Source organism: Vulpes lagopus, chromosome 7, assembly GCF_018345385.1.
Source record: "Vulpes lagopus strain Blue_001 chromosome 7, ASM1834538v1, whole genome shotgun sequence".
NCBI lineage: Eukaryota > Metazoa > Chordata > Mammalia > Carnivora > Canidae > Vulpes > Vulpes lagopus.
Genome location: NC_054830.1, coordinates 8,207,612 through 8,235,563, shown reverse-complemented (window position 1 = coordinate 8,235,563; position 27,952 = coordinate 8,207,612). Strand labels below are relative to the sequence as shown.

Genomic DNA, 27,952 nt, shown 5'->3' with positions numbered 1-27,952 from the left:
TTAGCTTCACCTTCGGGCAGTGTCTCCCCACCTTAGGAGGGATGATGTCTCCGGATACGCCCTCACAGCCCAAAAGAAAGGGCCACCGTCTTCCCAGTAACTCCGGGGAAAGTCCCAGGGTGGAGGCTCATGGGATCCATTTGGGTCACACGCCCACCCTGAGCCAATCGCTGGGCTCCAGGAAACAAAGTGTTCTGACTGGCTGGTCTCCGGAGGGCAGGTGCAAGTACCCACCCCTGCCCCAGGCAGGTACCCCTCTGGGGCTGTTTACCCTACTTTGAGCAGCTCAACCCAAGCGAATGGCTTTCCCGGTATGTACTATAATTACTTCCTAGATTATTAAAAGAACAGCACTTTCCTTGTAAAATAAAATCCCAAGGGGAAAAACAAAACAAAACAAAAAAACCTGTTTTTTAAAAAAAAAATCACAGATCTTGACATCCAGAATATGTATTATTTTACTAGTACAGGATCACATGGTACATTTCGTCTGGCCACACTGCCTAGCATCGTGCAAACGCTCACCCGCCAGTCAGTTATGATCATTTATTCCTACCCAAACTCGGAAGAGATGTTGATTAGCACGATAATACCAGCGTCTTACATTTTTGGAATGTTTGCTGAGCACCCAGCCCGATTTTACAGATGAGAAGGCTGAAGCTCAGGTAAGTCACCTGTCCAGGGCGACACAGGAAGAAAGTGTGTCTGCCACAGAACCCGGTGCCGTTCTGACCCCCAAGGGGCCGCGGGGGGCCCCTAAGGGCCCCTACCACCTCCCGCGGGACCAGCAGGACGGCCTCCCTCCCCCTTATCTCAGCTCAGGCTGCGTGTGGTCCCGCCCCCTCAAAGGAGCTGCCACTTGGAGGCGCCTGGCCGGGAAGGGCCTGGTCAGCTGAGTCTGGAGGAGCCAGCTGCCGACCCAGCTGTGGACTGTGCCAGGGGCGAAAGGGGGCAGGGGCCCTGGGCCCCCCGTCGCCACGGGGGGCTGCATCATGAATCACCTATGGGCGCACCTGTGGCCTGGAGTCGGCTCTCTCTGTCTCTTGCTGGCTGGGGCCGCCTGGGCTTCCCTACCCAAACCCCTGGACCCCAAGTTTGAAAGTAAAGGTAAGGGTGGATCTGTGTGGGATCCCCGCACTAGGTCCCGGAGGGCGATGCTCAGGCCTGGACTTCCAGCCTGGGGCCTGGGGGTCAGGTCGGGTTCTGTGCCTCCAGCGTAGGTCCTGGGGGCCAAGCCGGTTTCTGAACCTCTTAGACGGGGACCGCTGTATGCAGCATGCTGGGATCTAAGACTCCAGACGGGGTCTGGAGGGGAGACGTAAGGTGCCCGTTTTTCTCTTCTCAGGGAGCCTGGGACATGATAAATCCTAATGGGGCGGGGTGGGGGGGGGGTGCTAGGTCTAGGCCTTGCCATCAGTCCCCGAGGAGAGGGGACCTAGCCGACCCTTCACTGAGGGAGGACGAAGCCCGGGTCCTGGCAGAGGGGCCGGGCTGCTGGCGACTGTAAACACGGCTTGTACGCGGGCGCCCGATCCCTGGCCCGCCGGCTTGAGGGCAGGGGCGGGGGCGGGTGTCACGGTTGGCGTTATCGGGCAGCCGGCAGCCTGCCGGGGCCGATAGGGGGCCGCCACCTCCGCACACATCCAGCGGCACGCCTGGCCTGGCCCGGGGCGGGGCCGGCCGCGGGGAGCAGAGGCCTTGAAGGCTGCGCGCAGTCCCGCGGGTCGTGGGGTGGGCGGGGACGCGCTTGGCAGCTCGGGGGGCGCCACCGCCGTGGACCCTCCGAGGGGGCCCGCTCGGGGTAGAGAGCGAGGTGGGGCTTTTTTCTTATCGGTTCGCGCAGGCGGCGGGAAGGGGAAGGACGCGAGGGAGGGGAAGGACGCTGTGGCCCGAAGACTGGGCTCCCCTGACCCCCTCCCCTTGTCCCCCCCGCCAGCGGCCCTGCTGGCCGCCCGCGCGCCCGAAGAGCTTCTGTGCTTCACCGAACGGTTGGAGGATTTGGTGTGTTTCTGGGAGGAAGCGGCAAGCGCCGGGGTGGGCCCAGACAACTACAGCTTCTTCTACCAGCTGGAGTGAGTGCAACGGGGCAGGTGGAGTGGGCCTCCGAGGAGGGGGCGGGTGCGCAGGACAGAGCGCCCCCGAGCTCACGCTTTGGGGTGTCCGCTCGTGTCAGGGGCCGCAGGGCACCTTCCCTGGTGGGGTCACTGGTGCGAAGGCTGCGGGGTCAGGGCTGACACGCCCCCCCTGGTGGCGGGGGCTGGAACACTCCCGTGACTCCGTGGGAGAGCGATCCCAAATAGTAGCGCGGGGACACCACCCCTAGAATAGGCCTAAGGCGTCGCGTGCGTCGGGGCTGGGACGCCCCCTGGTGTTCGCGTCCAAAATGTGTCCACGGTCCGGGCAATACGAACCCTCGCGTCCCCACCCCCAACTTGCTCCCTTGCCTCTCTGGCCCCTTGGCGCACAGGGGTGAGCCCTGGAAAACGTGCAGCCTGCACCAGGCGCCCACGACTCGCGGCGCTGTGCGCTTCTGGTGCTCGCTGCCCACGGCCGACACGTCGAGCTTCGTGCCCTTAGAGCTGCGAGTCACAGCGGTATCGTCGGGCGCTCTGCTCTATCGCCGCATCATCCACATCAACGAAGTGGGTGAGTGCTCAGGGAATGGGGACTTTGTCCGGTGAGGGAGTCTCGATCACCGCCCACCTGATCGACCCCCCTCTGCAGTGCTCCTGGACCCCCCGGCGGGGCTGCTGGCGCGGCGGGCGGACGAGGGAGGCCACGTGGTGCTGCGTTGGCTCCCGCCTCCCGGGGCCCCCGTGGCCAGCCTCATCCGCTACGAAGTGAACATCTCAGGCAGCGTCGCAGGGGGCTCACAGAAGGTGAGGCCGCCCTGACCGCCAGCCGCGAGGGCTCCACTGGGGCGGGCAGCCCCGCCTCCTCCCCCAACTCCCCCCAGTTGGCCACCACCGCACGCCCTGGCCACGCCCCCTTGGGCCCCGCGCTTTCTCCGCTCGCCCCGCCCCTGGCCCCGCCTCTCACCCAGGCCCCGCCCCCAGGTGGAGATCCTGGACGGGCGCACCGAGTGCGTGCTGAGCAACCTCCGGGGCGGAACGCGTTACACCTTCATGGTTCGCGCGCGAATGGCCGAGCCGAGCTTCGGAGGCTTCTGGAGCGCCTGGTCCGAGCCTGCGTCGCTGCTGACAGCTAGTGGTGAGGCCCCAGGCAGGCGTAGGAGAGGCTGGGGCGGAACATGGGGCAATCCCACCGCCCTGACCGACTCCCTGCCCCCCAGACTTGGACCCCCTCATCCTGACGCTCTCCCTCATCCTCGTGCTCATCCTGCTGCTGCTGGCCGTGCTCGCCCTGCTCTCCCACCGCCGGTGAGCGCCCTGTTTGGGCACCTAGCCCAGACTCCTCCCCACCAACTTTCTCCTTTTGCTGTGGAAAGCTAAGCTCGGAGACAGGCAGGCACTTGCCCAGGGACACACAGTGAGGAGTCAGTGGCAGGGCTGGGGTGCAAGCCAGACCAGACCCAGACTCATATTTAAAATCCCCTGGGAACGTTCACCTGGTTTACCTTCAACTTCAGTGGCTACTTCTTGAATTCCTTTGCTGGTTCCTTTTCCCAATTGCACCAACTTTTGTAAAATCCCGGGATGGGCTTAATGGAAAGATTTAACACCTTGAGTGCCTCCTGCCCTTGTCATGAAACGCCTTAGATTCTTCATGGTAGGACCAACCATCCTGAGGTTTTTATAATTCCCAGCACATACCATGTGGTTTCACACCCTCAAGGCTTGGCACATGCTGTTCCTTTTGGCCAGAATGCCCTTCCTGCCTTGTCTGCCAAGCAGTCTTCTAGTGGTCTTTCAAGGCCTTGTTTATTTACTTGGTTGGAAAACACATGGGAATGCCAGCTGTGTGCTAGGCACTGGGGAGAAAGTGGAAAACAAACATGTCTCCATGACCGTATGGATTTCATAGCTGAGTCAAATTACAAGGGAATCAACAGATTTTTTTAAAGATCTTATTTATTTGACAGAAAGAGAGAGAGAGCACAGCAGGGGGAGCGGGAGAGGGAGCCTGGCATGGGGCTCAATCCCAGGACCCTGGGACCATGACCTGAACTGAAGGCAGACACTTAACTGATTGAGCCACCCAGATGCCCCATTATCAAAGATACTTGATTATGCATTGTGATAAGTGATATCACAGAAACAACTAGAGTAGGGGGACACGACAGGATGATCAGAGAAGGCCTCTGGGCATTGACATCAGAGTGGAGACCTGAATGTTGGAAGAAGGCAGCCACATGAAAATGGAAAAGAAAGAGCAAGTGCAAAGGCCCTGAGGCGGGAATGAGCTCGAAACACTGAAGTAGCTGCCAAGATGGGCTCTCTGGCTAGAGCAGAATGTATTAGGAGGAAGTGGTAAATGATGAGGTGAGGGAGGTGACAGGGGTCAGAACATGCCAGACTGCTGCAGGGTGGTAGGGACATGTTTGGATTTTATTCTGAGTACAGTGGGAGAATATTACAGAAAGGAGTAAGAAGGGAAGTAACATTAGTGATATTGAACTCCTATGCATCCTTCAAAACCGGGATCTAGTCACCTACCTGTAAGCCTTGCAGATGCAAGCCAGAGCCTCTGTTCCTCTGCCTCTATGCACCTCTCTGCTTCCACCGTCATCGCAAGGGGCTAGGACTATCTGTGCCTCTGTGATTCCTCCTAAGAGGGTACTGGTGGGTATTCAGTGATGCATACCCGTGTTTGTGGTCCTTTTGGCTTCACCAGGACTCTGAAGCAGAAGATCTGGCCTGGCATCCCAAGCCCTGAGAGTGAGTTTGAGGGCCTCTTCACCACCCACAAGGGTAACTTCCAGGTAGGTGGCATGGTTGTCCCCTCAGGGCCTGGCGCTTCCCTGCTCCTGTGGCTGAACCCCAGGTCTCTGAGCAGACTGGTGCTATTTCCCCAGCTGTGGCTGTACCAGAACGAGGGCTGTCTTTGGTGGAGCCCCTGTACTCCCATTGCAGAGGACCCACCCGCACCCCTGGAAGTCCTCTCTGAACGCTGCTGGGGGGCACCACAAGCAGTGGAGCCAGGGGCAGATGATGAGGGGCCCCTGCTGGAGCCAGTGGGCAGTGAACATTCCCAGGACACGTACCTGGTGCTGGACAAGTGGTTGCTGCCCCGGAACCCATCCAGTGAGGATGTCTCACAGTCTGGTGGCAGTTTGGACATAGTAGCCATGGATAAAGGCTCAGAAGCATCCTCCTGCTCATCTGGTTTGTCCCTGAAGCCTGGGCCAGAGGGGGCCTTGGGTGCCAGCTTTGAGTATACCATCCTGGATCCCAGCTCCCAGCTCTTGTGCCCAAGGGCACTGCCCCCTGAGCTGCCCCCCACCCCACCCCACATAAAGTACCTGTACCTCATGGTGTCTGACTCTGGCATCTCAACTGACTACAGCTCAGGGGGCTCCCAGGGAGCCCAGGGGGACTCATTGAACGGCCCCTTCTTAAACCCTTATGAGAACAGCCTCATCCCAGCCCCTGAGCCTTCACCCCCCGGCTACGTGGCCTGTTCCTAGGACTCCAGTCTTCAGATGCTTGGAGACTCAGCATGACCTCTAGTACTAGTCCAGGCCTAAGACTTATGGAGCAGGGTTGGTGAGGCCTCCCTCAGGACTAGGGACATGGCTAACCCTGGCTTTCGCCCAGCCCATCCTGCTCAGTACATCCTTGCAGTATTTTGAAATGTATAGAGTTGTGTGTGTGTGTGTGTGTATATATGTGTGTATTTTTTGTTCCTATCATGACTTCTACAAACACCCTGTAAGCCCCATCCTTCCCTAGACCCAGGCCATAGGGGCAGCAGTAAAAGGTCTCGAGCTCAGTCTGAAATTCTGGACCTGACCACCTCAATAATAATCATAATAAAATGAATTAGTCAGTATATGTTATACTAGCTGCCATAAGAAAAAACTCCTAAATGTGACTGCTTAACACATCAAATGCTTTCTCTCTCATATTTCAATGCAAACAAGTGGGCAGCCATCTCTGGGATGAGTCAGCAGCCCAGACTCTCTTGGTCTATACCTTCACCATCCCCCGGGACCACCCTAAATGGATCCTCTGCATCTTGCCAACCAATAAGCAAAACAAATGGCAGAAGATTTGGTGGGCCATTTTAGGGACTTAGCCTAAGAAGCAGTATCTATTTCTTTTTTACAAATGCCACTGGCCAGAAATAGTCACAGGACCTCAGCCAGAACCATGGACAGCAGGGGAAAAAATGCAGTTTAGCAGTACAGCCCAGGAGAGGAAAGTCATTGAATGAGCCTCTAGCTAGTCTCTGCCACTACGAATAACAATAATAATAATTTGTAAGGCTTTATTCTGAATCAGGCCCTGTTCTAAGAAAGTACTCTGATGGGACCAATGTCATCAGGTGGCTCACTGGCAGTTCTGGTTTAACCACTTTTTAAAAGTTTGACATAACCAAGGGAAGATGAACACATGCAGAACTTCTTTCCCAATTCCACTTCTAGGTATATACCCTAAAACCCCTCATACACACGAACCAGGGCATGTGTGCAAGAAAAAGTGAGAAGCCTGACCTGGGGCTCGATCCCAGGACCCAGAGATCATGACCTGAGCTGAAGTCAGATGCTTCACCCACTGAACCACCCAGGTGCCCCTGAACTAATCGTAATAATAATGCTGAGTGGGAGAAGAAGTCTTAGAAGATTATATTTATCATGAAACATTTTATAAAGTTCAAAACAGCAAAACAGTATGTTGATTGGGCATAATAGGTACATGGTAATGCTCTGTTTCAAGAGAAAAAGCACTGTTCTTTAGGTCTTTGAATCTGTACAAGTCCCTGAAGTAAGTATTCCAGCCAGGGGCAGTTGAGGCACAAAGAGGGTGTCACACATCAAAGCTCAAGGCTGGCCTCCAGAACTTGAACCTTTATCTGAGTTGGGGTTACCAGCCTGGGTAGGCCATGGGGTGATTGTCATCTTTCCATCTGGTCGGAAAGCCACCCACCACTCTGCTCTAGGGCCCAGCCCACCTGGATCCAGGCAGGCTCGGAGGCCGTGCTGTCCTGGGCCTGGTGCATCCACCTGCAGCCAACACTGGGCAGGGAAGTACCGCTGGAGCAGCGACAGCTGCAGGCCATCCCCACTCTCTTCCTCTTCCTGGATCTGGAGGGCCACAATGAGCCCACAGCCCTGGCCAGGCGCAGTCCGGTGGCTGAAGTGGGCAGCTGTGTCTAGAAGCAGGGCAGCCAAGTAGGCCGCTTCTTGAGAGTCTTCCACTAGGTACTCCTCCAGGCCATCCAGCAGCAGGAGGGAGGGGGCTGGGCCCTGGGCCTCATGGGCAGAGCACAGAAGCTGAAGGAGTTCATGGGTTGAGGGTGGGTACTGGAAGCGTATCTTCTAAAGTGAGTTAAGAGAGAAAACACTAGGTTCAGCTCAGGAAGCCAGGCTCCCAGCTCCAGCTGCCCTGCTTCCCTGTATTTCCTGTGCTCGGCGCTCACACCCCACCCGGGTAGCTGGTTCCAGAGTGAAGCAGCTCAGAATTGGTGGAATACTCTTCCCTTCATCCCCGTCCCCCTTTTTGGGACGGTTTCCCGACCTTTTAAAATTTTTAAAAAAATATTTTATCCATTTATTTATGAGAGAGAGAGAGGCAGAGACACAGGCAGAGGGAGAAGCAGGCTCCAGGCGGGGAGCCCGATGCGGGACCCGACCCCGCGACTCCGGGATCACCCCCCCCCCCCCCCGAGCCAAAGGCAGACGCTCAACGGCTGAGCCACCCAGGCGTCCCGCTTTAATTTTTTTTTTTTTTTTTTTTGATGGTTTCCCAGTCTTAGCAACGCCTGCTCTGGTCCCGCCCCCGCCCTCCCGTCCCGGCTCCTTCCTGACTCCGCCCCACAATGGCCGCCCCGCCTCGCTCTCCCGTCGTCCCTTCCATTGGTCTGTCTGACTGTCACTCGAGCCTTGATCCGCTCAGGTGCGAACTAGGCCGCCTCCGGTCCCACCCCTCGGTTACCTGTAGCCGCAGGGGGTCGAGCGCCGCTCCGGTCCCGCGAGGCAGGCTTTGGAGAGGCCTCCGGGTCAGGAAGAGGACGGGGCCTCGGCCCTCTCCTGCCGCTTCCAGGGCCGCCGCGAATAGCAGCGCGGTCTTTCCGGAGCCTGGGCCGCCGAGCAACAGTAAAGGCGGCCCGACCTCCGCTGTGTACTCCTCCCCGGACTCTGCCGAGCTGCCCTGGTTTAGCACCCGCCTCAGCGTCTCCGCCATTCGCAACGTGCCTCTGTCCAATCAACGACCCGCCCCCGCCCTTAGTCCCGCCCAACCCGGGTCCTCATTGGTTACAATGCACTTAGCTTCTCCATTGGCTCATGGATCTGCCATCAAAGTTAGATTGGCCTGGACTAGCTTCTCCCCTCGTGAGGGGGCAAATAACAACAGTCCGAGGGAGGAGGAATGGTGGCATTTGAGGGAGAAAAGACCCTTCCCTTGCGCAAGTCGGCCGAGGGAGGCAGCACGACTATCATTATTGTGAACTAGTCAGCTAATCAAACAAATATAAGTGTTGGGAGTTGAAGGAAACAGGCCCTAATCAGTAACACATTACTTAAAGTCTCCTAGCCTCAGTCTGCTCATCTGTTAAATGGAGCTCCGGACATCTCAGAGGAATATTGTGATGAACGGGTCTGTGTGTGTTTCTGCTGATGTCACCAAATGACAATTGGGAAGGTGAATAATGGAGGAGCTTGTGTGCTTCCTTTTCTGCACCTTAGTATTGGCACAAGCTTGTGTTGGAGGCTGCAGGCTCAGGAACATCCTCGTGCAAAACAGCAGCAGCCACCTCTGAGGGTCTGTGAGAAGAGGAGTCTCAGCTGGCTTTCTCTTTGGCCTGGGAGCTGCTTGGGTTTTACCTGGGGCAAGGGGGTCGGGCATGACCATCAACCAAAGAAAGTGCAGGTAGACAGTCACACAGGGTGGGAGATTGAGGGACAGCCAAGGCAGAGATCTTGTCTTGTTCACTTAAGTGTTTCCATCGCCCAGAACAGCGACTAGATCGTTGTAAATTTTCAATATATGCTTGTTAAACGAATGAATGAAGAAAGGAAGTAGGACTGACGAGAAACTGGGAAAGGAGGAGGAACAAGGTGAGTGGTTAAGTGATGGCTGGCTAGGTCTCCTCACCCAGACTTCGCCCTAGAGCTGCCACTCAGCCCCGTTGCTCTGGCAACTCTGTCTCCTGGTAACTTCAAAGTGGTGCTGTTGCCAGGAGACCCAGGGGCGGCGGAACTGATATTTCCTGGGCTCTCTCCCTCTGGGGCCAGAAAACAGATCTACAACATCCCCCAATACACCCACCCACACAGCCAGGCACCTCCACAGCCCTCTACACACATGCACGAGTGCTTGCGCGCGCGCACACACACACACACACACACACACACACACACACACCATGGCATCTCTGCATATATTCTACTTTCAGAACCCCCATCACCCACATGCTGACAGTCCTATCCTACCTTGACACAAAGCATCCCATATCCACTTCCTCCCACATTTACGTCCCCACATCCTTTCCCTTGTACACAGATTAGGACACACTCTGATACAACCAAACAATTGCTATTACACACACACACACACACACACACACTTCCTTTCAGCTAATGTGCCTGCAGCTCTTTTGATACACACATACACAAAGCACACTGTTACACTTCTTGTGAAACGCAAAACCTCAATCCCCCCACCAAGAGACGCACAACCCATGTTTCACCTCAACTTGCAACACTCCAAATGCACAAGCACCCAGTAGTGACACCGGTATCACATGGTCGTGCAGTTACATACATGGGAGCATGCCCAACACAGCCCCACTGGACTCGATATTCCTTTGCTGGGAGCACTCAGCTCCTAAATTTCCCTGTGGCTCATTTTCCAACTCCATTCAGGTCTTGGTCAAATATCACCTACTCAGAGAGGCTTTCCCTAATCACTAGTGTAAAATTGCATGCCCTACACATTTTAACTGCTTATCTATATTTCTTTCCAAATTACTTGTCATTTCCAACGTTATGTTCTTATTGCCTCTCTCCTCACTAGAATGTCAGCTCCACCAGGGAGGTTCTTTCTTTTGTTCATTGCTGGGCCCCTAGCTCCTGGAACAGCATTTAGCACGCAGCAAGTGCTCATAAATGTAGACTGAGTACATGGGCAGAGATGCAGATGTTTGGCATATTTCTTGTACACATAGTACTCCTCTCACGTCTCAGAAGCCTGTCTTCATGTCCTGATAGAAGGACCCTTACCGTAGAGAAGGTCCCAGGAGGAGGGAGGATCAAAGTGTGAAGGGACAGGGGAGTGGACAGCTCAGAGATAGTCTCTGTTTCTCACTTGTTTTTCAGCAACAAGTGATTAAGTAATCCATTTCATAAAATTTTATTGAGTACCTATCTGTGTGCCAGGCCCTGTTCTAGGCACTAGGGCTTCAGAAGTGAAAAGACAATTAAGTCTCTGTCCTCGTGGAATGGACATCCTAGTGAGGGAGAAGATAATGACCACTAAACATAATGAGTTTAAATAGCCTGTGAGTGAATGACAAGTGTATGCAAAAAAAAAAAAAAAATTGCACAGGGGATAAAAAGTTGGAAGGACCAGTTGTTTGGTTTTTGCAATCTGAAATAGGGTGATAGGGGCAGGCCTGAGAAGGTGACACTTGAGAAAAGGCTTGAAGGAGCTGAGGGAGCAAACCATGTAGATGTGTGAGGGAAGAGAATTGCAAGTGGTGGCACCTTTATGTGCAAAGGCCCTGAGGCACCGGGAGAACTTTGGCTTTTACCAGGATGCATGGTGGGCAAGCCACAAGAGGGTTTGAGAAGAGGAGGGTTGTGGTCTGACTTACATTATAAGCCAGAACTCGGTTTTTTGTTGAGTTCAGTTAGATTCTGTGAGGCCTACAGGGGCACGTCAAGAGGTCTTTTGAATAAGCACATATACCTTAGTCTAGGTTTTCTGCCTAAAATTATCCCTGGGTTCCTAGGATGAGGGTGTGGACTAGGTGAGGCGGGCCATCACCACCCTCTCTACAGGCCCTAACGTTTCTTGTGTCTGGCAACCCCTACTTTATTTACCCTTTCGTGGCCAGCATTTAATTTCAGGACCGCGGACAGCGCTGGCTGGTTTGGCTGGAGCGCTGTCCGCTGTGCTGAAGTTTTGCTTCTTTCCTGGCCCGCAGAGAGGTTAGCATGCGACAGAAGGAAACATGGCTCTCAGGGGTGCGATCCCTCGAAATAGGAGCTCTGTTTGGTGAAGAATGGGGCTCCGTGTCCTATCCCTCCTCTACCTTAAGCCCTCTCATTATGACCTTCCATCTCATTTCCCATGGCCCACAATCAGACCCACCACCCACCCCACCTCCTCACCCTCTATCAGCCTCCTTCCTGGCTCGAGCTGAGCTGCACAGGCCTCCTCACTGTTCCCTGAGCACAGTGGGCTGGTTGCCACCTCAGGAATTTCATGCTTGTTCTCTCTGCCTCTAATGTCCCTTCCCCCCCTGACATATTTACATGGCTCTCTTCTCCCTCTTTAATGTCTCTTTATTTTTTTAAAAAAGATTTATTTATTCATTTATTCATTCATTCATTCATTCATTCATTCATTCATTCATGAGAGACACAGAGAGAGAGAGGCAGAGACACAGGGAGGAGGAGAAGCAGGGTCCTCGCAGGGAGCCTGATGCAGGACTCGATTCCAGATTGAGTGATCTGAGCCCCAGATCACAACCTGAGCCGAAGACAGGCGCGCAACCGCTGAGCCACCTAGGAGTCCCCTCTTTAAATTGCAAGCTGTCCCCATCCCAAAGTTGTCTCATTGTCTTTTCTAGCTGTAATTTTCTTCTCTCACTTATCCGTATCTAATATATCAGAGGTCCCAAACCCTAACCTAAACCCTTGATCCTAGAGTTTGGAATTCAGAACTTTTCAGGTTTTTTGAAAGGTACTATGGTATAATACTATGCATTACATAACATCCCTAGTGGGGCCTGGGATAACATCTCAAAATCAAACACTTTTCTTTATCTGCAATGACACATAAGAATGTTCACATCAAATTCAGTAGATAACAGCTATAATAACCTTATGTCAGTAAAGGTCAGGTTTTGCCACAAATGGGTTATGAAAAAATTTTGGTTTTCAGGCCTTTTTGGAATTTGGAATTGTGACTCTAGCTTATTTACCTTGTCTGTCTCTCACATATTAGAATGTTAGCTCCCTGATGCAGAAATGTGTGTCTGTTCTGTTCCCTGCTACAGCCTCTTGTGCCTACTACACAGCACCTGGCACACAGTAGATGATCCACAGTGTTTGTTGAATGAATGAATGAATGAATGAATGAATGAATGAATGAATAGAATGAGGGGGGAAGAGAAGTACATAACTCTTTCCTGGTTCCTGAATGACTCCATGCCCCAAATGGTCAGTCTGATACCCCTCAGACCCACCAGTTGGTTGTGGGGAGGTCTATGCCTCTGTGCCCTTCCTACCATCCTGGTTTCCACTGGGTCCTCAAGGGTTGGGTCTCAGCACAATGTCACAATCAGAACCCTTGCTCTCATCCATGCAGCCCATGTGGGGTTGGCATGGGGGGTTTCTAGTGCCCTCGCCCTATTCCCTGTGTCCTCTGCACCCTGTCCACAGTCAGAAACAGGCCAGCTGCCTGGAGGAGACAGTCAGGTGAGGTCTCTCACCATGTGTTTGTGTGTCTTACATGTAGCTTGTGGGGCTATCTGCATTTGACTGATGAAGAAACAATAGAACAGAGAGGTTAACTAACTTTCCTGAAGTCATGCAACCAGGAAATGCTAAGCCAGGATTTAAACCCAAGTTGCTGGCTCAATGACCCCACACTGCTTTTCCATGATCACCTCATATACAGTGACAATAAACACACTCCCCATCTCACCTTATCTACGTACCCATAATTAAATTCTTCCACACTTCAACACCTGGGGGAGGAGGAAGGCAGGTGGCCAAACTTCTGTTACAAACAGGTCTTTATTAAAGTTAAGGATGGGGCAGGAAAGGGGGGCAGTGTCTCCTCTGCCCACTGCCTTTGGCTGCCTGGAGCAGGGGAGTCCTCTCTGCTCCACCCATGCCCCCCACCAAGGTGGCACATCTGCACGAGGCTGGGGCCCAGGGTGGGGGCAGTGTAAAGAACAAGGGGAGATTCCAAGGCAAAAAAAAAAAGTCCCTTCCCATAGCCCTAATAACAGAAGGGTTTGGGGCAACCTGGGCACAGACAAGGGGAGACACAGCACCCTGAACCCCAAAACCTCTGAACTGGGGCAAGCCCTGTATAAGTTGGGAGTTGGGAGGGACTGAGCGAGAGGTTGCACATGAGGGAGGGGCTGAGAGAGGAAGGGGTGCCCCAAGGACCCTGCCATGGGGGAACCTGCCCCCATGCTCCAGCTGGACTCTCTGACTTGGAGAGAGGATTCGATGACAAAGGATGACCCCATCTCCCTCCTCTCCTTTGCTCATGCTTGGGCATTGGCGGTCCCCCATTGACTGGAATCATACCCACCCATCCTAGAAATTCTGAAAACCAAGGACTCCTATTGGTTGTTCAGACGCTGAACACTAACTGGAGTTACCCTCTAGCCTGAGGAGTCTAAGATGTGAGGGGAGGCCCCCATTGGTTGGTGTAAACGCCTTTTAAGTAGAAATTTTAGAACTGGGGGCTCCCATTGGTTGAACAATGGCCAATGGGGTCAGGTTTTGGCCCTTAAAAGAGCAGTCCTGGGGCAAGGGCCCACCTCCCAGTTATGCCCACTTGGATGTCTCAGAGGGCAAGAGAGGCAGGGGGCGCCCCCCCCCATATGTCCTTCCAGCCAGCCTCTAATGTCCAGGCTTGGCTGGTTTGTGCACAGAGGGCTTTGGCACTCACATGGCACACGCACACACACGTGTGGCAGGGAAGGAATGGGGGCCTGGCTGATTCTGGGAGGGTGGTGGGGCCTCACAACAGGTGGTCACGGCTGGCAAACAGGTAAGGACTGAAGTTGTCCCGATGGAAGGGGGAGGGATAGAGTCCACTAAGGGTGTACAGGTCCCGAAGCAGGGGCGTGGGCAGCAGTAACTTCCGACCACGTCCGCCACCCCCACCCGGCCCCCCAGGTCCAGGGGAGGAGGGTGAGGGGCCCTGGCTGGGGGCTGGTGCGGGCAGGGGCAAGGGCAGGGGCAGGGGCGTCGGCTCAGACCTCAATCGAGGGCGGGGCACACGGGGCGACGAACACATGGCTGGAGCCCTGGAGGACACGCAGCTGGGGATCAGGTGGCCACGGCGGGCACAGTTCTGCGACTCTGGGGGTCAGGGTCAGAGGTCAGGGGATCAGAAAGCTTGGGAGAGGGCCACGAGAGCATAGGCGAGACCTCTGTGGCAATGACTGCGACCTGGAAGTCCCCCCGGTTATCCCCCCACTCCCTCGACACTCACTGGATGGGGTGAGCCGTGCCGGTGTCGAATGCGGCCTGCAGGCCTCGGGTTCCTGAGACAAAGAGGCAGAGGGAAGGGGCTAGCGGCCCCCTGGGCCCCACTGGCCACAGCCATGGGGGGGCTCATCAGGCGGAGAGCCCGGTGGAAAAGGCAACTTGAATTTTCCCGGATTAACCACAACATATCCTTCTCTTTGGGGTGATTGTCCCCCAGGACCTAGGTCCACAGAGATAAGCAATCCCTCTATCTCCCCATGGCCTGAAGAACCCCTCCCCCCAACATTTTGCCTGACTTCCTGTCTCCTTGGCCCCCCTCCACCCGCCACCCTCTCCAGCCGGGAGGAGACCCCGGCCCCCCTTACCTGGGCCACACTTAACTTTTCGAGGGGGCTGTCCATGGTGGGGGCTTGGCCCAGGTCCTCCCATGGGGAGAGCCTTCGGCCAGAGGGCCGCCGGCTCTGGAAGTTGTGTACGACACAGGTGACCTGGGACAGAGCGAGAGAGACATGTGAGGCCCAAAGCCAATAACGTAGGAGTTGTGTACATACCATCCCCATTTTTCAGATAAGGAAACTGAGGCTCAGGTTTTTAGTCAACATTTTCTCAGGACATTTATGTGCCATTTTACTAAGAGGTAGGTACTACTGTTATTTATTCCACAGGGCCCTGACTAGGGGGAGGCAAGTAAAGCCAAATGGTACAAAGCAGGATCTGATCCTGTCATTAAGTTTTTGATATTTTGGACATTATGTTTTTGCATGAATTTTGGTTTTTAAATATACCTCATTCAAACATTATTAATCTTGATTACGGAGTGTTTGGGCAGCCCTTTAGATTCTGCCCTCAAAGCAAGGACCTCAGTCATCTTGCCCTGGTCCTGGCCCTGTCACCCCACTTCTCAGATGAGAACATCTAGGCAGACTAGTAAGGCTAAGGGACTTGCCCAAGGTCACCACAGGGTCCACACCCTTCACTATCATGTGGTCCTGCTTCCAGGGTCAGAGAGCTGATAGAGGGTCTCCCACACTGGAATGGATGGCGAGGTGGCTCACCAGAAAGGTTGCGATGGCAGCACCCGTCAGGAAGCCCGCCAGCACGTCAGACCAGTGGTTGCGGTACTCGGCCACGCGGACCACGCCCACCAGGAAGGCAGGACACAGCAGGGCCAGGCAGAGCGAGGGTTTGACTAGGCGGGAGCCCTTCACGCGGAATACCAGAGTCACGTACATCTGCGGGAGCCAGACCAGTCAGGGGACACACAGCAGCTCAGTTGCGGAACCCAAGTGGACACTGCCTTCCAGGCTAGAGGCCGTGGCCAGAATCCCTAGGAGTGGCATTGGGCCTGGAGGCTGTGGCGAGGGGCTCCAGGGGACAGGAGGTTGGGGATGGAATCGTGCACTCCAGTGGGCCTTTCAGGGATGGGGGCATGGCCAGGGCACCAAAAAGCAGTGGACAGAGTTGGGGACCCAGGTGTCCCCAGGACCATTTACAGATCGGGAAAGATGTCTGCTAGGTTAGACACAGCTTCAGAAACCAAGAGGGTGGAGTCAAAGCCCAAGGGGCTGGTCCAGGAACTCCAGGAGGTGGAATCCCCAAACCCCAGGAGACCACTGACAAGAACAGAAGCTAGTCCTGGGCGCCAGAAAAAGAAGTCAAAGCCACAGGAGGTGCAAACCAGGGAAAAGCTGAGAACAGGGGATATCCCAAGTGGGTCAAGTCAGGGGCATGGCCAGATCAGGAAAGGGCAAGGACAAAGCAGGGGCTCCTCCATCCCAGGCTCCAGGGGTTGAAGCTGGAAGCCCACCCATCCAACCTCCCAGCCAATGGCTAAGACCTGCAGCATCGTGGGGACATGGGTAGGCTCCAGGGAATGGAGTCCAGTGCTCCAGTCCAGTTTTGGTCCCACAGGGCAGAGCCAACAGCCTCCTTTGGGTGTGGCATTCCTAGGCCAGGAGGCACGGCCAGACCCAAAAGAGATAGTTAAGAACACAGCAACAAACTCAGACTCTGGGAGGCCAGCAGAGGAGTGGGGCCACCCTAGGGACAGTGTCACAGCACCAGGGAATGACTTTACCTTGGGAAGGAATCAGAGGTTCCATCCTAGAGTGGCCTCCTGCCCACTGGCCACCCCCCACTTTTGTGCCCCTATTCTGGGGCTCACCGCTGTGTAGGTGACTGCATAGGCGCAAAGGGCGGCATCCTTGCAGGGGAAGGCACGGCGCGCAGCGGCCACCAGGCTGGGGCTGCCGGCACAGGCACCCTGGTCAGTGACGAAGCGGTCGGGCCCTGGCCTGTCCGGTGAGGGCGGTGGGCAGCCCAGAGCCGTGTAGTTGGGGCGGCACACGGACAGGAAGTGCGGCGTAGGGTTGCCAGTCACCACCTGCCCCGCATTGGCGAAGATAGTCGTGGTGAAGAGGCCGAAGGAGTAGACCCCTGGGGGTGGGGTGGGAGAAGGAGTTCATGCTGGGCCCCTGATAGTCCAGGGCCCTTCTCCTGTGAGCCCCTATGTGGGCACCTTGTTCCTGTGACCATCATTAACACAGCTGGGAACCCCCCTAAAGCCATATACCATTATCACTGGGTCAAGGTCCTCTCCTCTTGGGACCACCATGAGGGTACTTTGAGCCTCTTGCTTCTGTCCCCCTTGGACTACTATGTCAGGAGAGGATGCTCCCTGGGAACCCTAATATAGCTGGGATATGATCCCTCAACAGCATTACATCAGGATTGGGCCCATGTCTGGAACTTCCTAGGACCATCCTGATGGCATTTCTGGGCCTCTTTACACCTGCCCTGGACTCACTAATACTGAGTTGATCACTTTTTCCCTGGACCCACAATCAGCCCTTGGTCACAGGAACTACCATTTTGTATGAGCTCTGCCCTTCTCCTGTACCATGGCCACCAACTGTGGCTGTGACCGCACAGTAGGGTCTCCCCTTCCTGCTCGGGGTGAGGTGGAGGGTGGGCTGGTGTTTGGCCTGGGCCTGCGTTCCCCTTTTCTGCCTTGAGACTCTCCTTGTAGCAATCTGGGGCCCTCACAGTTGCCACCAGTGTTGGCTTAGGCCCGACCATTGTCCCTAGAACCTCCATTCTGCCTGGCCTTTGCCACATCCCTCTTTGCCTCAAGAAGTCACCATCATGGCAGTTCTAGGCCCTCTTCCCTATAAAATTATTATGGCTGAATCTGACCCATATCTCCTCTGCTGAGCCCCCTGGCCGCATCACTCACCCAGAAAGCGGACCAGCCTCCGCAGTGGGGGGCTGAAGCGGCAGCAGGCCCCAGACACGATGGTGCTCTCCCCGATGATGGGGATGGCTGAGGGTGGCGCGGGGGAAAAGGCACGCGCCAGCTCCCCCAGCAGGATCTGTGGGCAAGATCAAGGCAGGGTCTTCCTGGCCTTCAAATCCAACCCTCCTCCCACTTCCACCTGGCCCTCCTGTCACCTGGGTCTGACCAAGGCTACCCCCAGTCTCACCGTGAGGGTGGGTCCAGCAGTGACCAGGGCATAGATGAGTGCAGGAGGCACTCGGCTGGCAGCCTCAGGCCCTGGGTAAGGCTTGGCATAGGTACTGTCATAGCAGAAGAACCCTTGGGTGTGTACGGGGAAGGTGTCCGTGAACTCCAGGCGGTAGGCAAGCAGGACCACGATGCCCAGAAGCACTGACTGCCACCCAGTCACGGCAGGGAGACAGAGAGAGGAGAGACAAGTTCAGGTCCAATCCAGGGCCATGGTGAGAGAAACAGAGATGGAGAAAGACAGAGATGGGGAGGAGAGACAGAGAGATCAAGACTGGAGATACATAGGCTGAGAGAGAGAGAGAGAGAGAAGTGGGGAATGGTCTGGACCTGGGAGGCACAAAGAGAGAAACAGAAAGAGAAGACAGGAGAGGAGGAGGGGAGAGGAGAAGAGAAAGAGAAGGGGCTAGTAGAATGGAAAGGAGAGATGGGATGGGAGAGAGCAAGGGAGGACTGGGCCAGGGCTCAGATCAGAAAGAGGGATTAGCAGGTTTTGGGGCCCAGACCAACAGGGGGAAAGATAATACTACTAGTAGAAGTGCTAGCAGCTCCCAGAAGTACAACCGTTAGTGGGGGCAGGACATATTAAACGTCTTCCATGAATTAATACATTTTACTTTCATAAGTGGCCTGGAAGAAAGGGACCCTAATTATGCCTATTTGACAGCCAAGGAAACTGAAACTCAAGAGGGTACGTGAGGTGCCCAGAGTTCTGCGGTCAGGATGCGCAGAGAGGGATTGGAACTCTGGGAGTGTCACTTCTAAACACTCCTCCTCCCTGCTGAGGGTCTGGGAGGGAGCCTGGGGGTGTGCGGGGGGGGGGGGGGGGGGGAGAGTTACTGTGTTCCTCACCTCCACGAAGACAAAGCAGGGAATGATGGAGAAACTCCTCTTCGGCTGGGGTCTCCCTCCTGCCATGGTGAAGGCCGGGCCTGTGGAGGTGGGGAGGGAATGGGACGGCCAGGGAGGGGTCTAGGGGGAGGCTCTGGTCACCTGCCTGAGTAGAGTCCTCTGGCCACATCAGGGCCCCAGAACTACTACAAAGGAGCCTGAGCTCCACCCACTGGGCCTTCTGGCCATGACTCTGAATATCCAGGCCCCTGCCCGTAGGAGGCCTCCCCTGACACCACCAGCTCAGCTCATCCTCCGCCAGGGATCCCAGAGATTCTATAGTGGTGTTCTCCCCCGAGAGCCCACATAGGAGATTCGGACCCCAGGCCTTTCAGGAGGGCCACTCCTCCTTACCATACAAGTCACCTCCCCTCAGCCTTTAGAAGACACTTCTCCAGCTTAATGGGACCCCTCCCATTAAGAAGGGCCCATAGAGAAGGACCCACTTAGAAGTTTTCACAAACCCCATGGGTTTTTAGGGGACCTCGTCCTCTTTCCCCGTGTGCTTTACAAGGCATCCCATGTTCTGTGTACCCCATCCCCCCCCAGGGTCCTCCTCTGAGTCTCTTCCCCCATGGCCCACAGGGGCCTCTCTCTCCTGTCCCCGTGGGCTACACCTGACTGGTTCGGGCTGATGGCCAGGCCCTCCCTCTATCCCAGCTGCTTCTCCCTCTCCCCCTCTTCCCAGCCTGTCTGCCTCTCTGTATCATAAGGGGGCTATCTTCTCCCAACAAGCCCCCACACCCCCCAATCTAACCTCAGTCCCCGGCACTGATGGGCCAACATAGACACACCTGCTCGACCCATTCTCCCAGGCTGACCTCACCTGTGAAAGGGCCCTATGGCTTCCCACAGGCCTCCGCCACACCCACAGACTCACAGCCGCTCCTGGCGGCCAGCAGGGCAGGGATGGTCACCCCCATTGCACAGATGTGGAAACTGAGGCCCAGGAAGGTGAGGGTAGGCACTCTGGGTCCAGTGCCCCATCCACGCAGCTTGCTCTGCAGTGTGACATGTGGGGTGAGGGTCACCAGAGATCTCAGATGCCCACCTGGCCACGGCCCCTCACCCTTCCAGAGACACAATAACACATGCTGGCATCCCTAGAATACACAACTCAGCCACAACTTCCATCTCAAACACCACACACACACACACACACACACACACAGTATAGCATGTGTCCATCCCACCAACAAGGATCCAGTGCCTGCTGGGTTCTAGGCACTTTGCTTGTGGTGAACAAGACAGGCCTGCTCATTCAGACAGGTGCCCAACACCCACTACACACAACTGTACACTCACACACATGGCACAGTGTGCACACGGCCTGTCACTGACACCCACACAGATCAAACAACCTCCCCCCCACACACACACACAGTCACAGGGACACAAGAGGAGGTCCTTCACACACTTCACAGCCCCGCATACAGCCCCACACAAGCACCCACCTCACTATCATCAGGGACATAGCCTCAGGGCTCCCGACACACTTAAGAGTTACATCAAAAAGAGTCACCACACACAATGGGGGTCACAAACCGGTCACAGAGTCACACCCCCAATTACCAGGCACTCAATGACAGCCATACACATTAACAGTCTCTCATCCACACACTCATAGGAGAGACGATGTCATCCACAGCTCAGCCACATGGCCACACAAGGGCACATATGTGGACCATGACACGGATTTGCACACCAAGCCACACAAGAAAGGCGCATGAGCACAGCCACACACAGAAACATATAAATGGGCCCCCACACACCATCAGAAGGAACACACAATGGCAGTCATATGCACACAACCGTACAGACACACTCACAGGGAGAGCAGTCACAACAACACAGCCACACACACCCTCAGAGTGACACCCATGATGACAGCCACACAATGACAGCCACAGGAGAGTCACACATACACCACACAGACCACACAGGCATCCCCAAAGCCGCACAATTACAGTTATACAACCACACAGGGACACAAAACGACAACCACACAATCACAAGCACCCTCACCACCGCCGCTCGGCTTCTCGGGCCCGGGGTCCCCTCTCCACGCTCCCCTCCCCGAGCCCGGTTCTCAAGCCCCAGCTCACGGCCTCCCCTCCCCCTCCCCGCGCCGGACCCACAGGGGACCCGACCCGCAGGAGCTGAACCCTGGCCGGACACACAGACCGAGGGTCGGTAGCCCGCGAGGGGGGGTGCCGGGAGCGCCCCAAGCCCCTCTCCCTCACCGGGTCGAGGCTGTCACGGTTTGAGGCCCCGCTCCGCTTAGACGTCACCCGGGCGGCAGGACGAACCACCGGACGGCAGGCCCCGCGGGCGGACGGAGCGATGGGAGACGCCGTCGGCCCGGCAGCGCCGCGCAGACTCAGCGAAGGGGCGAGGGGCGGGGCCTCCGAGCGCCTCATTTGCATAATCCGTGGGGCGGGGACTCGCGGCGTCTCATTAGCATGATCCGGGGCGGGGCCTCTGTTGCTCTTGGGCACCCGAGAAAGTGTTAAGACAAATTTGGGAGGGAATGAAGGATGCAGGTTGAGGGAGAACTAGGCGGTGGGGGCGCTGAGGGGAAGAGGAGGGCAGGGTGAGAGCGTGACCCTGAACCTCGACCCTCCCTTCCTGTGCCTCAGTTTCCCCTTTTGGGCAGTAGACTAGAGCGCCAGGGCCCCCCCAGAAAGGATCCCTGCTGGCCAGTGTTCAAGAGCCTGTCTGTATACCCATATCTGGACCCCTGACCTTGTTATATATGAAATTTGGCCTCACACTCCCCTGACCCTAAACCTACACATCCTGAACAGCCTCTGGGGCCCCCACACCCTCCCCAACACTGGAAAGTAAACCAGATGTGTGTATGTGTGGGGGGTCATTCTCAGGCACAGGAAGCATCAGGAGCAACAGTCCACAGGTGGAAGAGGGTCGTGGCTAGTTTATTTTCTCTCTGGAGGGGTCTTCAGGGAGAGCAGTCCCCGCTGCTCAGGCTGTGGAGAGAGTGGATGAGGTCCCAGCTTAGTCCAGAGGACCCCAGGGCTGGAGGTCAGGGAGCAGATGCCCAGGTTGGGAGCTGGGAGGGTCCATACTGCAGCATTCCAGGGTGGGCCAGGAGAGGAAAGGTGGGGTGAGGCAGGGGAGGATCTGTACCAGGTGGGAAGGAGCGGCTCTTGCTGAACGGTGGTTGGGATGGGTCCTGGTCTGAGTCTGAGTCTGAGTCCCACGAGGGGAGCTGAGGACACAAGCTTCGGTGCCCCTTATAGCCTGTGGGAGGGACAGGTGCAATTCTGGCCTTTCACCCACAAACCTGAGTGTGACCCATGAGTGGGATCATGATCAAGGGCCAGTGTCCCTTATGTCACTTGAATGTGACCCAACATGATACCAAAGTATGACCTCAGTGACCCTTGAATTTTACCCCACTGGTCCCCAAAAAGATCCCAGTGACCTTGAGTGACCCCAGAATGGAAATCCTTGAGTGACCCTAGAACAAGACCCAACATATATGACCCCCAAATACAGCCTCTGAACATGACCTCCCCACACTCCAGAGTGCATCATCCCCCCTCACCCCTGATGTTCGAGGCCCTGAGGCAGCCCCCTGTGGACATGGTGAAGCCATCAAAGGAGTTCTGCAGCAAGTGTACAGCGGACCTGCAGGGAGATGGGGAGCTGGGGATCCTGGGAGACTTCTGACTGCTCAGGGCTGGGTGGGGGACATGCTGGGGATCAGGGGCTGGGGGTAAAGGGAGGCCTGGATTCAGGTGGGTTCCAGGTTCTGGTAGTCATTGCTTGATCTGATTTGTAGAAGGGCAAGAAAGATGAGGTTCAGGAGTCAGAGGTTAGAGTGGGAACAGGACATCACCATATGTCACTCAGTTCCTTTTGGAGGTCATCCCTCCAGGAGCCACTGCCTCCTGGTGGCATCTCCTCAGTCTCCGGCCAGTTGGATGTCTCATACCCCTGCTGCTTCATCTTGGTCAGGACCTGAGGCCAGGGGGTAGGAGGTGTGTGTGAGACGACAATAATAATAACAATAATGGTGAAAAGTGATCCTTACTTAGCACTTATTATATGCCAGGCTGCCCTCAAACTGTATAACATACAGTTCACGCAGCTACCCCTTCAGGTAGGGATGCCAAGTCATGCCCATCATACAGATGAGGAAACTGAAGCCCAGAGAAGTGAAATGACTTGACCACAGTCACACAGCAGTTAAGTGGCCGAGCTGAGATTGGAACCTAGCCCTTCTGGCACCAGTCCAAAGGTGGAGGCCAGCAGAGTCCCATGTCCCCAACTCACACAGGGTCCCACCTTCTCTGCTCACCTTGCGGCACTTCACCTGTGTCTTCTGCATCTTCCGGATGTTCATCAGGTTCTCTGTGATCTCCTCCTCCTGAGCCTCTGTGGGGGGAGGGGACTCAGGGGGGCCAGAGCTGCAGAAGAACCCCCCTCCTGGCCGTGGGCTCCAGGCACTCACGGAGCTTCTGATAGATGAAGGTCACCTCCTCCCGCACCAGCTCCAGCTCCTCCCACAGGAACTTCTTGCTGAGGGGATAGTGCAGCCTAGACCCACACTCCCTGCTCAGCCTTTGGCCTCACATTTGCCAACCTGCCTCCTCAAGTCTCCTCCAACTCTCCTGTTCCCATCTGTTCCCATCTCCTGTCCCAGCTACCCATCCCCCCAGGGTCTGTCCCTTCCCCCAATCTGCCGGCCCAGCTTGCCCCTCCTACTGCTACTCCCACACCTCCACTCCCCCAGCCCTGTGTTCTCTCCTCCTGACCTCAAGCTTCCCATTCTCTCAGCCTCTCCTTGCCTGGCCCCTGTCACCTCAGACCTCCCATACTCCCCAGCCTCTGCCACCCTCAATCTCTCCTCCTTCCAACTTCCCATATCACCTCCAGTTTCCTGAACCCCTGGCCTCCCTCCCTATCCCATCTCCAGCTTCCTGTCTTCCCTGCCTTCTGGCCTCCCAGATTCCCACACCTCTCCACCGCCTCCTCATCCCCCAGTCTTGTCCCTCAAGCCTTCCCTGACCCCCTGGCTACCTTACTCAGGCCTCTCCCATTTGCCTCATCCCACATCCCACCTTTGGTTCCCTCTCCCCAGCCTCCCTTCCCTCCCACAGCTTCCAGGCTGCCCTCCTGCTGATGCCCACCTGTCCCGGATCTCCTGGGCCAGCAGCTGTAGGCAGCGGGTGGTGCGGGCCCTCTGCACCTCCTCGCTGTCATGCAGGGTCTTTTGGAGCCCCTGAAGGCCTTGAGCCAGGGCCCCATACAGCTCCTGCTGTCCCTGCTCCAAGACCCACTTGTGTCCCTCCTTCTCTGCAAGGCGGCTCATAGGGCTCAGCACCTCTGCAGATTAGATGGGATCATGACTGAGCCCCAACCACCCCTGAGCCCAGCTTTGAACCCAACTCACCCTAAACCTGGACAGACCTGACTCTGAACCTAGACACACTCAGCTTCTTTCGCCTTGGGCTAATCCAGCTGACCCCAACAGCATCCAGCCTCTAGCCTGACTTTGACCCTTGGCCAGTTCTCACCTTCAAGCTGTTGGATCTTGATTTGCTGCAGGCAACTCTCCTTCTCCAACAGGGTCACTGAGTGGTTTAGGAACTCAAAAGCCTGCAGGGAAGAGAACAGGCTTGGGGGCAGGAGCAAGGGAATAGGGCCAAAGGTTGCTGAGGGCAGGGCAGAGGAGCCTCACCTTGGTCTGGGCCTGTAGCTGGCTCTTAAGTGACTCCAGTTCGCATCGCAGGAGCTTCTGGGAGTCAGGAATCATCATGGTGGACTTAACTATGAGCAGAGGTAAGGGTCAGCTGAGGCTAGGAGTGGTGGGGCAAGGGGTGAGGTCAGGTCAGAGGTCAGCAGAAGCTCAGAGGAGGGAGAGGGGTGGGCACAAGTAAAAAGCTGGGGTCTGTTGAGGCTAAGGTTGGGACAGGAGTGGGTCACAAGGTCAGGGGCAAGACTCAGCTGAGGCTGGGACAGGGCTAAGTGGGCAGCAATAGTGTGGCTCCTCCCAGGCGAGGCCAGAGGGTGGAAGTAAGAACTGGCAGGTCATCTGCACATAGCCTTGTTGGGAGGGAGGGTTCTCACCTTTGGTTTTGGAAGAGTTGGTCTCCAAGGGCTTCTAGGAAAGGGGGACATGAGGGTAGTAGAGATTCATCCCTGTGCTTCTCCTTGCACATCCCAACCCATTGTGTGGGGGGTGGGTAGGAGTTGGGTCTACAGAGTGCAGGCAAAGCTGCCTCCATGCATGGGCATGCCACCCCACCCCGCCCCGACTAGCCCACACATGGTCAAAAGTATGCTTGTGTGGTTTGTTCCCTATGTGTGCAGGCCTGGGGCTGCCCCTGACAGCACACCTGTGGAGCCCTGTCTCTGGCTTGGGCTCAGGTAATGACCCTCCTCCTTAAAGGCAAATAACATAGACAATGTCTCCAGGAAGCTCCAACAGCATTGAGGCACAGTGACACATGATAATCAAAACACAACTATGGCCACACAAGCTCAGACACAGCCATGCGTGCCAGGTGGTAAGGCCCAGGGCATCCACTTACACCCAACTCAGACACACAAGCACGACCACAGCCACACAGGCACTCATACCCACAAAATATCACAGACAAGACCGACTAAGAAACACAATCGCACATCCCTTCATCCATTCATTTAAGATGTTTTTAGTGTCGGCGGGCTGAGCGTTGGGTGCTGTTCTTGGTGCTGAAGTCACACATTGTGAGGGTTCCTGAGAAAGACCCCCACACGCCACCCACTGCGACGGCCCCCTCCCTAAGCCCCACAGTAGCAGATTGTGGTGTGGCTGGGAGGGGTTTCCCAGGTGGGGGTGACCTTAGCGATGTTTTGATGCCTCTTCAGAAGGTCCTGGTCATTACACTCTTCCTGTGAGTCTGGGTTTTGGATGATGGGAGACCCAGACGACTGAGGCTCCAAGTCTCTCTCTAGCCTCCAGTCTATACCCGGCACTGTGTTCTCAGGAGCTGGCCCCAAGATCTCTGGCTCTGGGGTCCTGGACCAGTGAATCGTATAATCCAAGGTCTTGTCTGAGGAAGAGCCTGGACAGGGGGTGGGGTTGGGAGAATGGGGGGGGAGGCTTTTCTGAGGACCAGCCCAGAGCACTCCAGCCCCTCCCTGCTCCCCAGCCCCAGGGAAGCCCCTCAACAAACCCCAGTACTTGTCACCCTTCCTGTTAGCAGGCAAACACACGTTGGAGGGCAAGGGAGATGAGCAGCAGCAGGGCAGAGAGTAGTCAGGGTCCTGGGGTAGGCCAGCCAGAAGAGGGTCGCTTCAACAAGGGGGGACAGGGGGCTGCACTGAGACCAGCCCTCATGTCCTGACACTCCCAGACCTTCCCCTAATACCCCCAGAGAGGCCTCAGCCTTGAACACAGGGCCTCCCAGTTATGGCAGGAGCAGAAGCTGGATGAAAGATGATCCCAGCCCTAGGCATTGGGCGGGGTAGTGAGAAGGATCCAGAAGACCCTCACAGGAGTGAGTGAGGCCTCAGAAGAGCCTAAAAGCAAAAAAGGATCTTAACATTGGGAACCAAAGGAAGGGCATTCCTGGCAGGAAACAGCATGGGCAAAAGCTCAAGGCATGGAACCACATGCTCTATGCTAGTAAATTCCCAGATGGTAGAAGGTAGGGTCCAAGAGGAACCAGTAGGAGGCTAGCAGGCCGGTTCAAGCAAGGGATGGGAAGCCAAGCAGGGAAGTTGAGGTCTGGCTCCCAAGTAAGTGGGAGCCATGGAGCATGAGCAGGAGGCGCAGGGCATATCTATCCAGTAAATGTTAGCAGAACTGGAGCTGAAGCCCTGTCCTAGGTGAGGCTGGGAACGGGAGAAAACCCAGTTCTGGGTCTCACATTCACACCCCCTGTTCAACATTCCAGTGTTGTCAGGGCTGGCACAGATGGGGACCTGGGGCAGGCCTGTCTGGAAAAACTTCCAGGTGAAGGGCATTTTGTCCTGATGCACACTCAGCTAGAAAGCCCACCCTCCAGGGCTTTCTCTTCTGCCCTTGCTGGGCTGTCTGGTGTCCTCCCTCTGGCCCAGTCCTCCTGGAAGTCAGCAATGCACCCTTCAACACTCTCCTCAACGTTTCCTCTGTGAAATCTTCCCTAATCCTTTTTTTTTGTTTTTAAGTTCCTATTTTCTGAGCACCTTACTGAGTGCTGGGCACCATCCTAGGCACTCCCTGTGTCTTCACACCCATGTCGTGATATAGGAGCTTTTCCTCAGCCTGAAATGTTCTAGGCCACCCCTTCAAGAATCACTGTCTTGGAAGGCCCGCACTTCCAGAGACAGTACAGCAGGATGATTAAGCGAGGGGCCTCTCCACCTGGGTGGCCTGGGTTCAAATCCTAGCTCCGCCCTTTCCCGGCTGTGTGATGTTGGAGAGTTACCGAATGTCTCCATGCCTCAGTGTCCCCAACTATAAAAAATGGGATGTCATACGATCCACCTCGCTGGGTTGCTGTGATTAAGTAAATTAATCTATGCCAGTGCCTGACATACAATAGTGGGAAACTGTCCTCGGAATGTCACACTGGCAACCTGGGAAACTGGGGACCCCAGGAGCCCTGGGAGGCTTGAAAGGGAAGAGGGAAGATGTGCTTCTGAGCTCCAACTGCAGACTGGTACCCAGTCGAGCCCACCCCACCCCCCACGTCTCCCCCTTAATCTTCCCCCTTCCGCTTCCACATCAGCTGCTTCTCCCGCTGTCTCCGGGAGAATTCTTGGGGGAAGGGGGCGGAGCCATTACCCTGAGCCCCGCCCCCCGGGCCGAGAATCCTGAGCCCGCCGGGCTCCAGACCCCCTTCCACCCCCACCTACCACATACCACCTGCTCATGCTCTCCCCTCAGGGACCGCGAAGCCAGTCCCCAGCTGTGACGCTGAAATTTGATCCCGTGGGGACACCATCGCATTAAAACGCGCAAAGCCTAAAGGTAGAGTCACAGAGAGGGGTGTGGCTGGCATTTTAGCTCCGCC

The 27,952-nt window shown here is 55.8% G+C and overlaps 4 protein-coding genes across 12 annotated transcripts; 1 reads left to right on the top strand and 3 right to left on the bottom strand.

Annotated features, from left to right (window-relative positions):
• The first annotated feature begins 532 nt into the window (after positions 1-532).
• EPOR (erythropoietin receptor) lies at positions 533-5,965 on the top strand. Of its 2 annotated transcripts, XM_041760430.1 has the most exons (9): positions 533-665; positions 850-1,107; positions 1,937-2,072; positions 2,468-2,646; positions 2,725-2,879; positions 3,057-3,210; positions 3,293-3,380; positions 4,795-4,882; positions 4,976-5,965. In XM_041760430.1, exons 2-9 carry the CDS (start codon positions 993-995, stop codon positions 5,585-5,587), a joined length of 1,527 nt encoding a protein of 508 aa, XP_041616364.1. In that variant the 5' UTR covers positions 533-665; positions 850-992; the 3' UTR covers positions 5,588-5,965. The 2 variants fall into 2 exon arrangements, with proteins under 2 accessions (XP_041616364.1, XP_041616363.1); XM_041760429.1 differs by having other exon boundaries at positions 660-1,107.
• Positions 5,966-6,733: 768 nt separating this feature from the next.
• SWSAP1 (SWIM-type zinc finger 7 associated protein 1) lies at positions 6,734-8,316 on the bottom strand. The gene is made up of 2 exons (XM_041760431.1): positions 8,058-8,316; positions 6,734-7,441 (listed from the first exon to the last, which is right to left on the bottom strand). The coding sequence occupies exons 1-2, from the start codon at positions 8,304-8,306 to the stop codon at positions 6,944-6,946; spliced, it is 747 nt and encodes a 248-aa protein (XP_041616365.1). The 5' UTR covers positions 8,307-8,316; the 3' UTR covers positions 6,734-6,943.
• Positions 8,317-13,074: 4,758 nt separating this feature from the next.
• On the bottom strand, positions 13,075-21,720 carry PLPPR2 (phospholipid phosphatase related 2). 3 transcript variants are annotated; one of them, XM_041764454.1, is made up of 10 exons: positions 21,185-21,720; positions 19,822-19,942; positions 18,903-18,982; positions 18,010-18,198; positions 17,763-17,898; positions 16,692-16,963; positions 15,583-15,759; positions 14,893-15,015; positions 14,532-14,583; positions 13,075-14,398 (listed from the first exon to the last, which is right to left on the bottom strand). In XM_041764454.1, the coding sequence occupies exons 1-10, from the start codon at positions 21,365-21,367 to the stop codon at positions 14,055-14,057; spliced, it is 1,677 nt and encodes a 558-aa protein (XP_041620388.1). In that variant the 5' UTR covers positions 21,368-21,720; the 3' UTR covers positions 13,075-14,054. The 3 variants fall into 3 exon arrangements, with proteins under 3 accessions (XP_041620388.1, XP_041620389.1, XP_041620390.1); XM_041764456.1 differs by having other exon boundaries at positions 14,227-14,398; positions 14,909-15,015; XM_041764455.1 differs by lacking the exon at positions 21,185-21,720 and having other exon boundaries at positions 19,768-20,955.
• A 141-nt stretch (positions 21,721-21,861) lies between these two features.
• CCDC159 (coiled-coil domain containing 159) lies at positions 21,862-27,942 on the bottom strand. Of its 6 annotated transcripts, none has more exons than XM_041764458.1 (13): positions 27,802-27,942; positions 26,129-26,247; positions 25,794-26,017; positions 25,038-25,071; positions 24,649-24,737; positions 24,485-24,566; positions 24,098-24,293; positions 23,419-23,486; positions 23,266-23,342; positions 22,804-22,925; positions 22,510-22,592; positions 22,089-22,202; positions 21,862-21,928 (listed from the first exon to the last, which is right to left on the bottom strand). In XM_041764458.1, the coding sequence occupies exons 1-13, from the start codon at positions 27,810-27,812 to the stop codon at positions 21,924-21,926; spliced, it is 1,224 nt and encodes a 407-aa protein (XP_041620392.1). In that variant the 5' UTR covers positions 27,813-27,942; the 3' UTR covers positions 21,862-21,923. The 6 variants fall into 6 exon arrangements, with proteins under 6 accessions (XP_041620392.1, XP_041620391.1, XP_041620394.1 ...); XM_041764457.1 differs by having other exon boundaries at positions 26,129-26,219; XM_041764460.1 differs by having other exon boundaries at positions 27,795-27,899.
• Positions 27,943-27,952: the final 10 nt, after the last annotated feature.

Excerpts from the sequence above, each read along its gene's own strand:
- EPOR (XM_041760430.1), top strand. The coding sequence starts at position 993 with ATGAATCACCTATGGGCGCACCTGTGGCCTGGAGTCGGCTCTCTCTGT. Across the intron at positions 2,647-2,724 it reads CATCCACATCAACGAAGTGG|TGCTCCTGGACCCCCCGGCG; the intron begins GTGAGTGCTCAG and ends CCCCCTCTGCAG. Across the intron at positions 4,883-4,975 it reads CCCACAAGGGTAACTTCCAG|CTGTGGCTGTACCAGAACGA; the intron begins GTAGGTGGCATG and ends CTATTTCCCCAG.
- PLPPR2 (XM_041764454.1), bottom strand. The coding sequence starts at position 21,367 with ATGCAAATGAGGCGCTCGGAGGCCCCGCCCCTCGCCCCTTCGCTGAGT. Across the intron at positions 18,199-18,902 it reads CCTGCTTTGTCTTCGTGGAG|TCAGTGCTTCTGGGCATCGT; the intron begins GTGAGGAACACA and ends ACTGGGTGGCAG. Across the intron at positions 17,899-18,009 it reads CTGCTGGACCCACCCTCACG|ATCCTGCTGGGGGAGCTGGC; the intron begins GTGAGACTGGGG and ends TCTTGCCCACAG.
- CCDC159 (XM_041764457.1), bottom strand. The coding sequence starts at position 27,888 with ATGCGATGGTGTCCCCACGGGATCAAATTTCAGCGTCACAGCTGGGGA. Across the intron at positions 26,018-26,128 it reads GAAGGGTGACAAGTACTGGG|GCTCTTCCTCAGACAAGACC; the intron begins GTTTGTTGAGGG and ends CCCCCTGTCCAG. Across the intron at positions 22,926-23,265 it reads CACAGGTGAAGTGCCGCAAG|GTCCTGACCAAGATGAAGCA; the intron begins GTGAGCAGAGAA and ends CCCTGGCCTCAG.
- SWSAP1 (XM_041760431.1), bottom strand. The coding sequence starts at position 8,306 with ATGGCGGAGACGCTGAGGCGGGTGCTAAACCAGGGCAGCTCGGCAGAG. Across the intron at positions 7,442-8,057 it reads TCGACCCCCTGCGGCTACAG|AAGATACGCTTCCAGTACCC; the intron begins GTAACCGAGGGG and ends AACTCACTTTAG.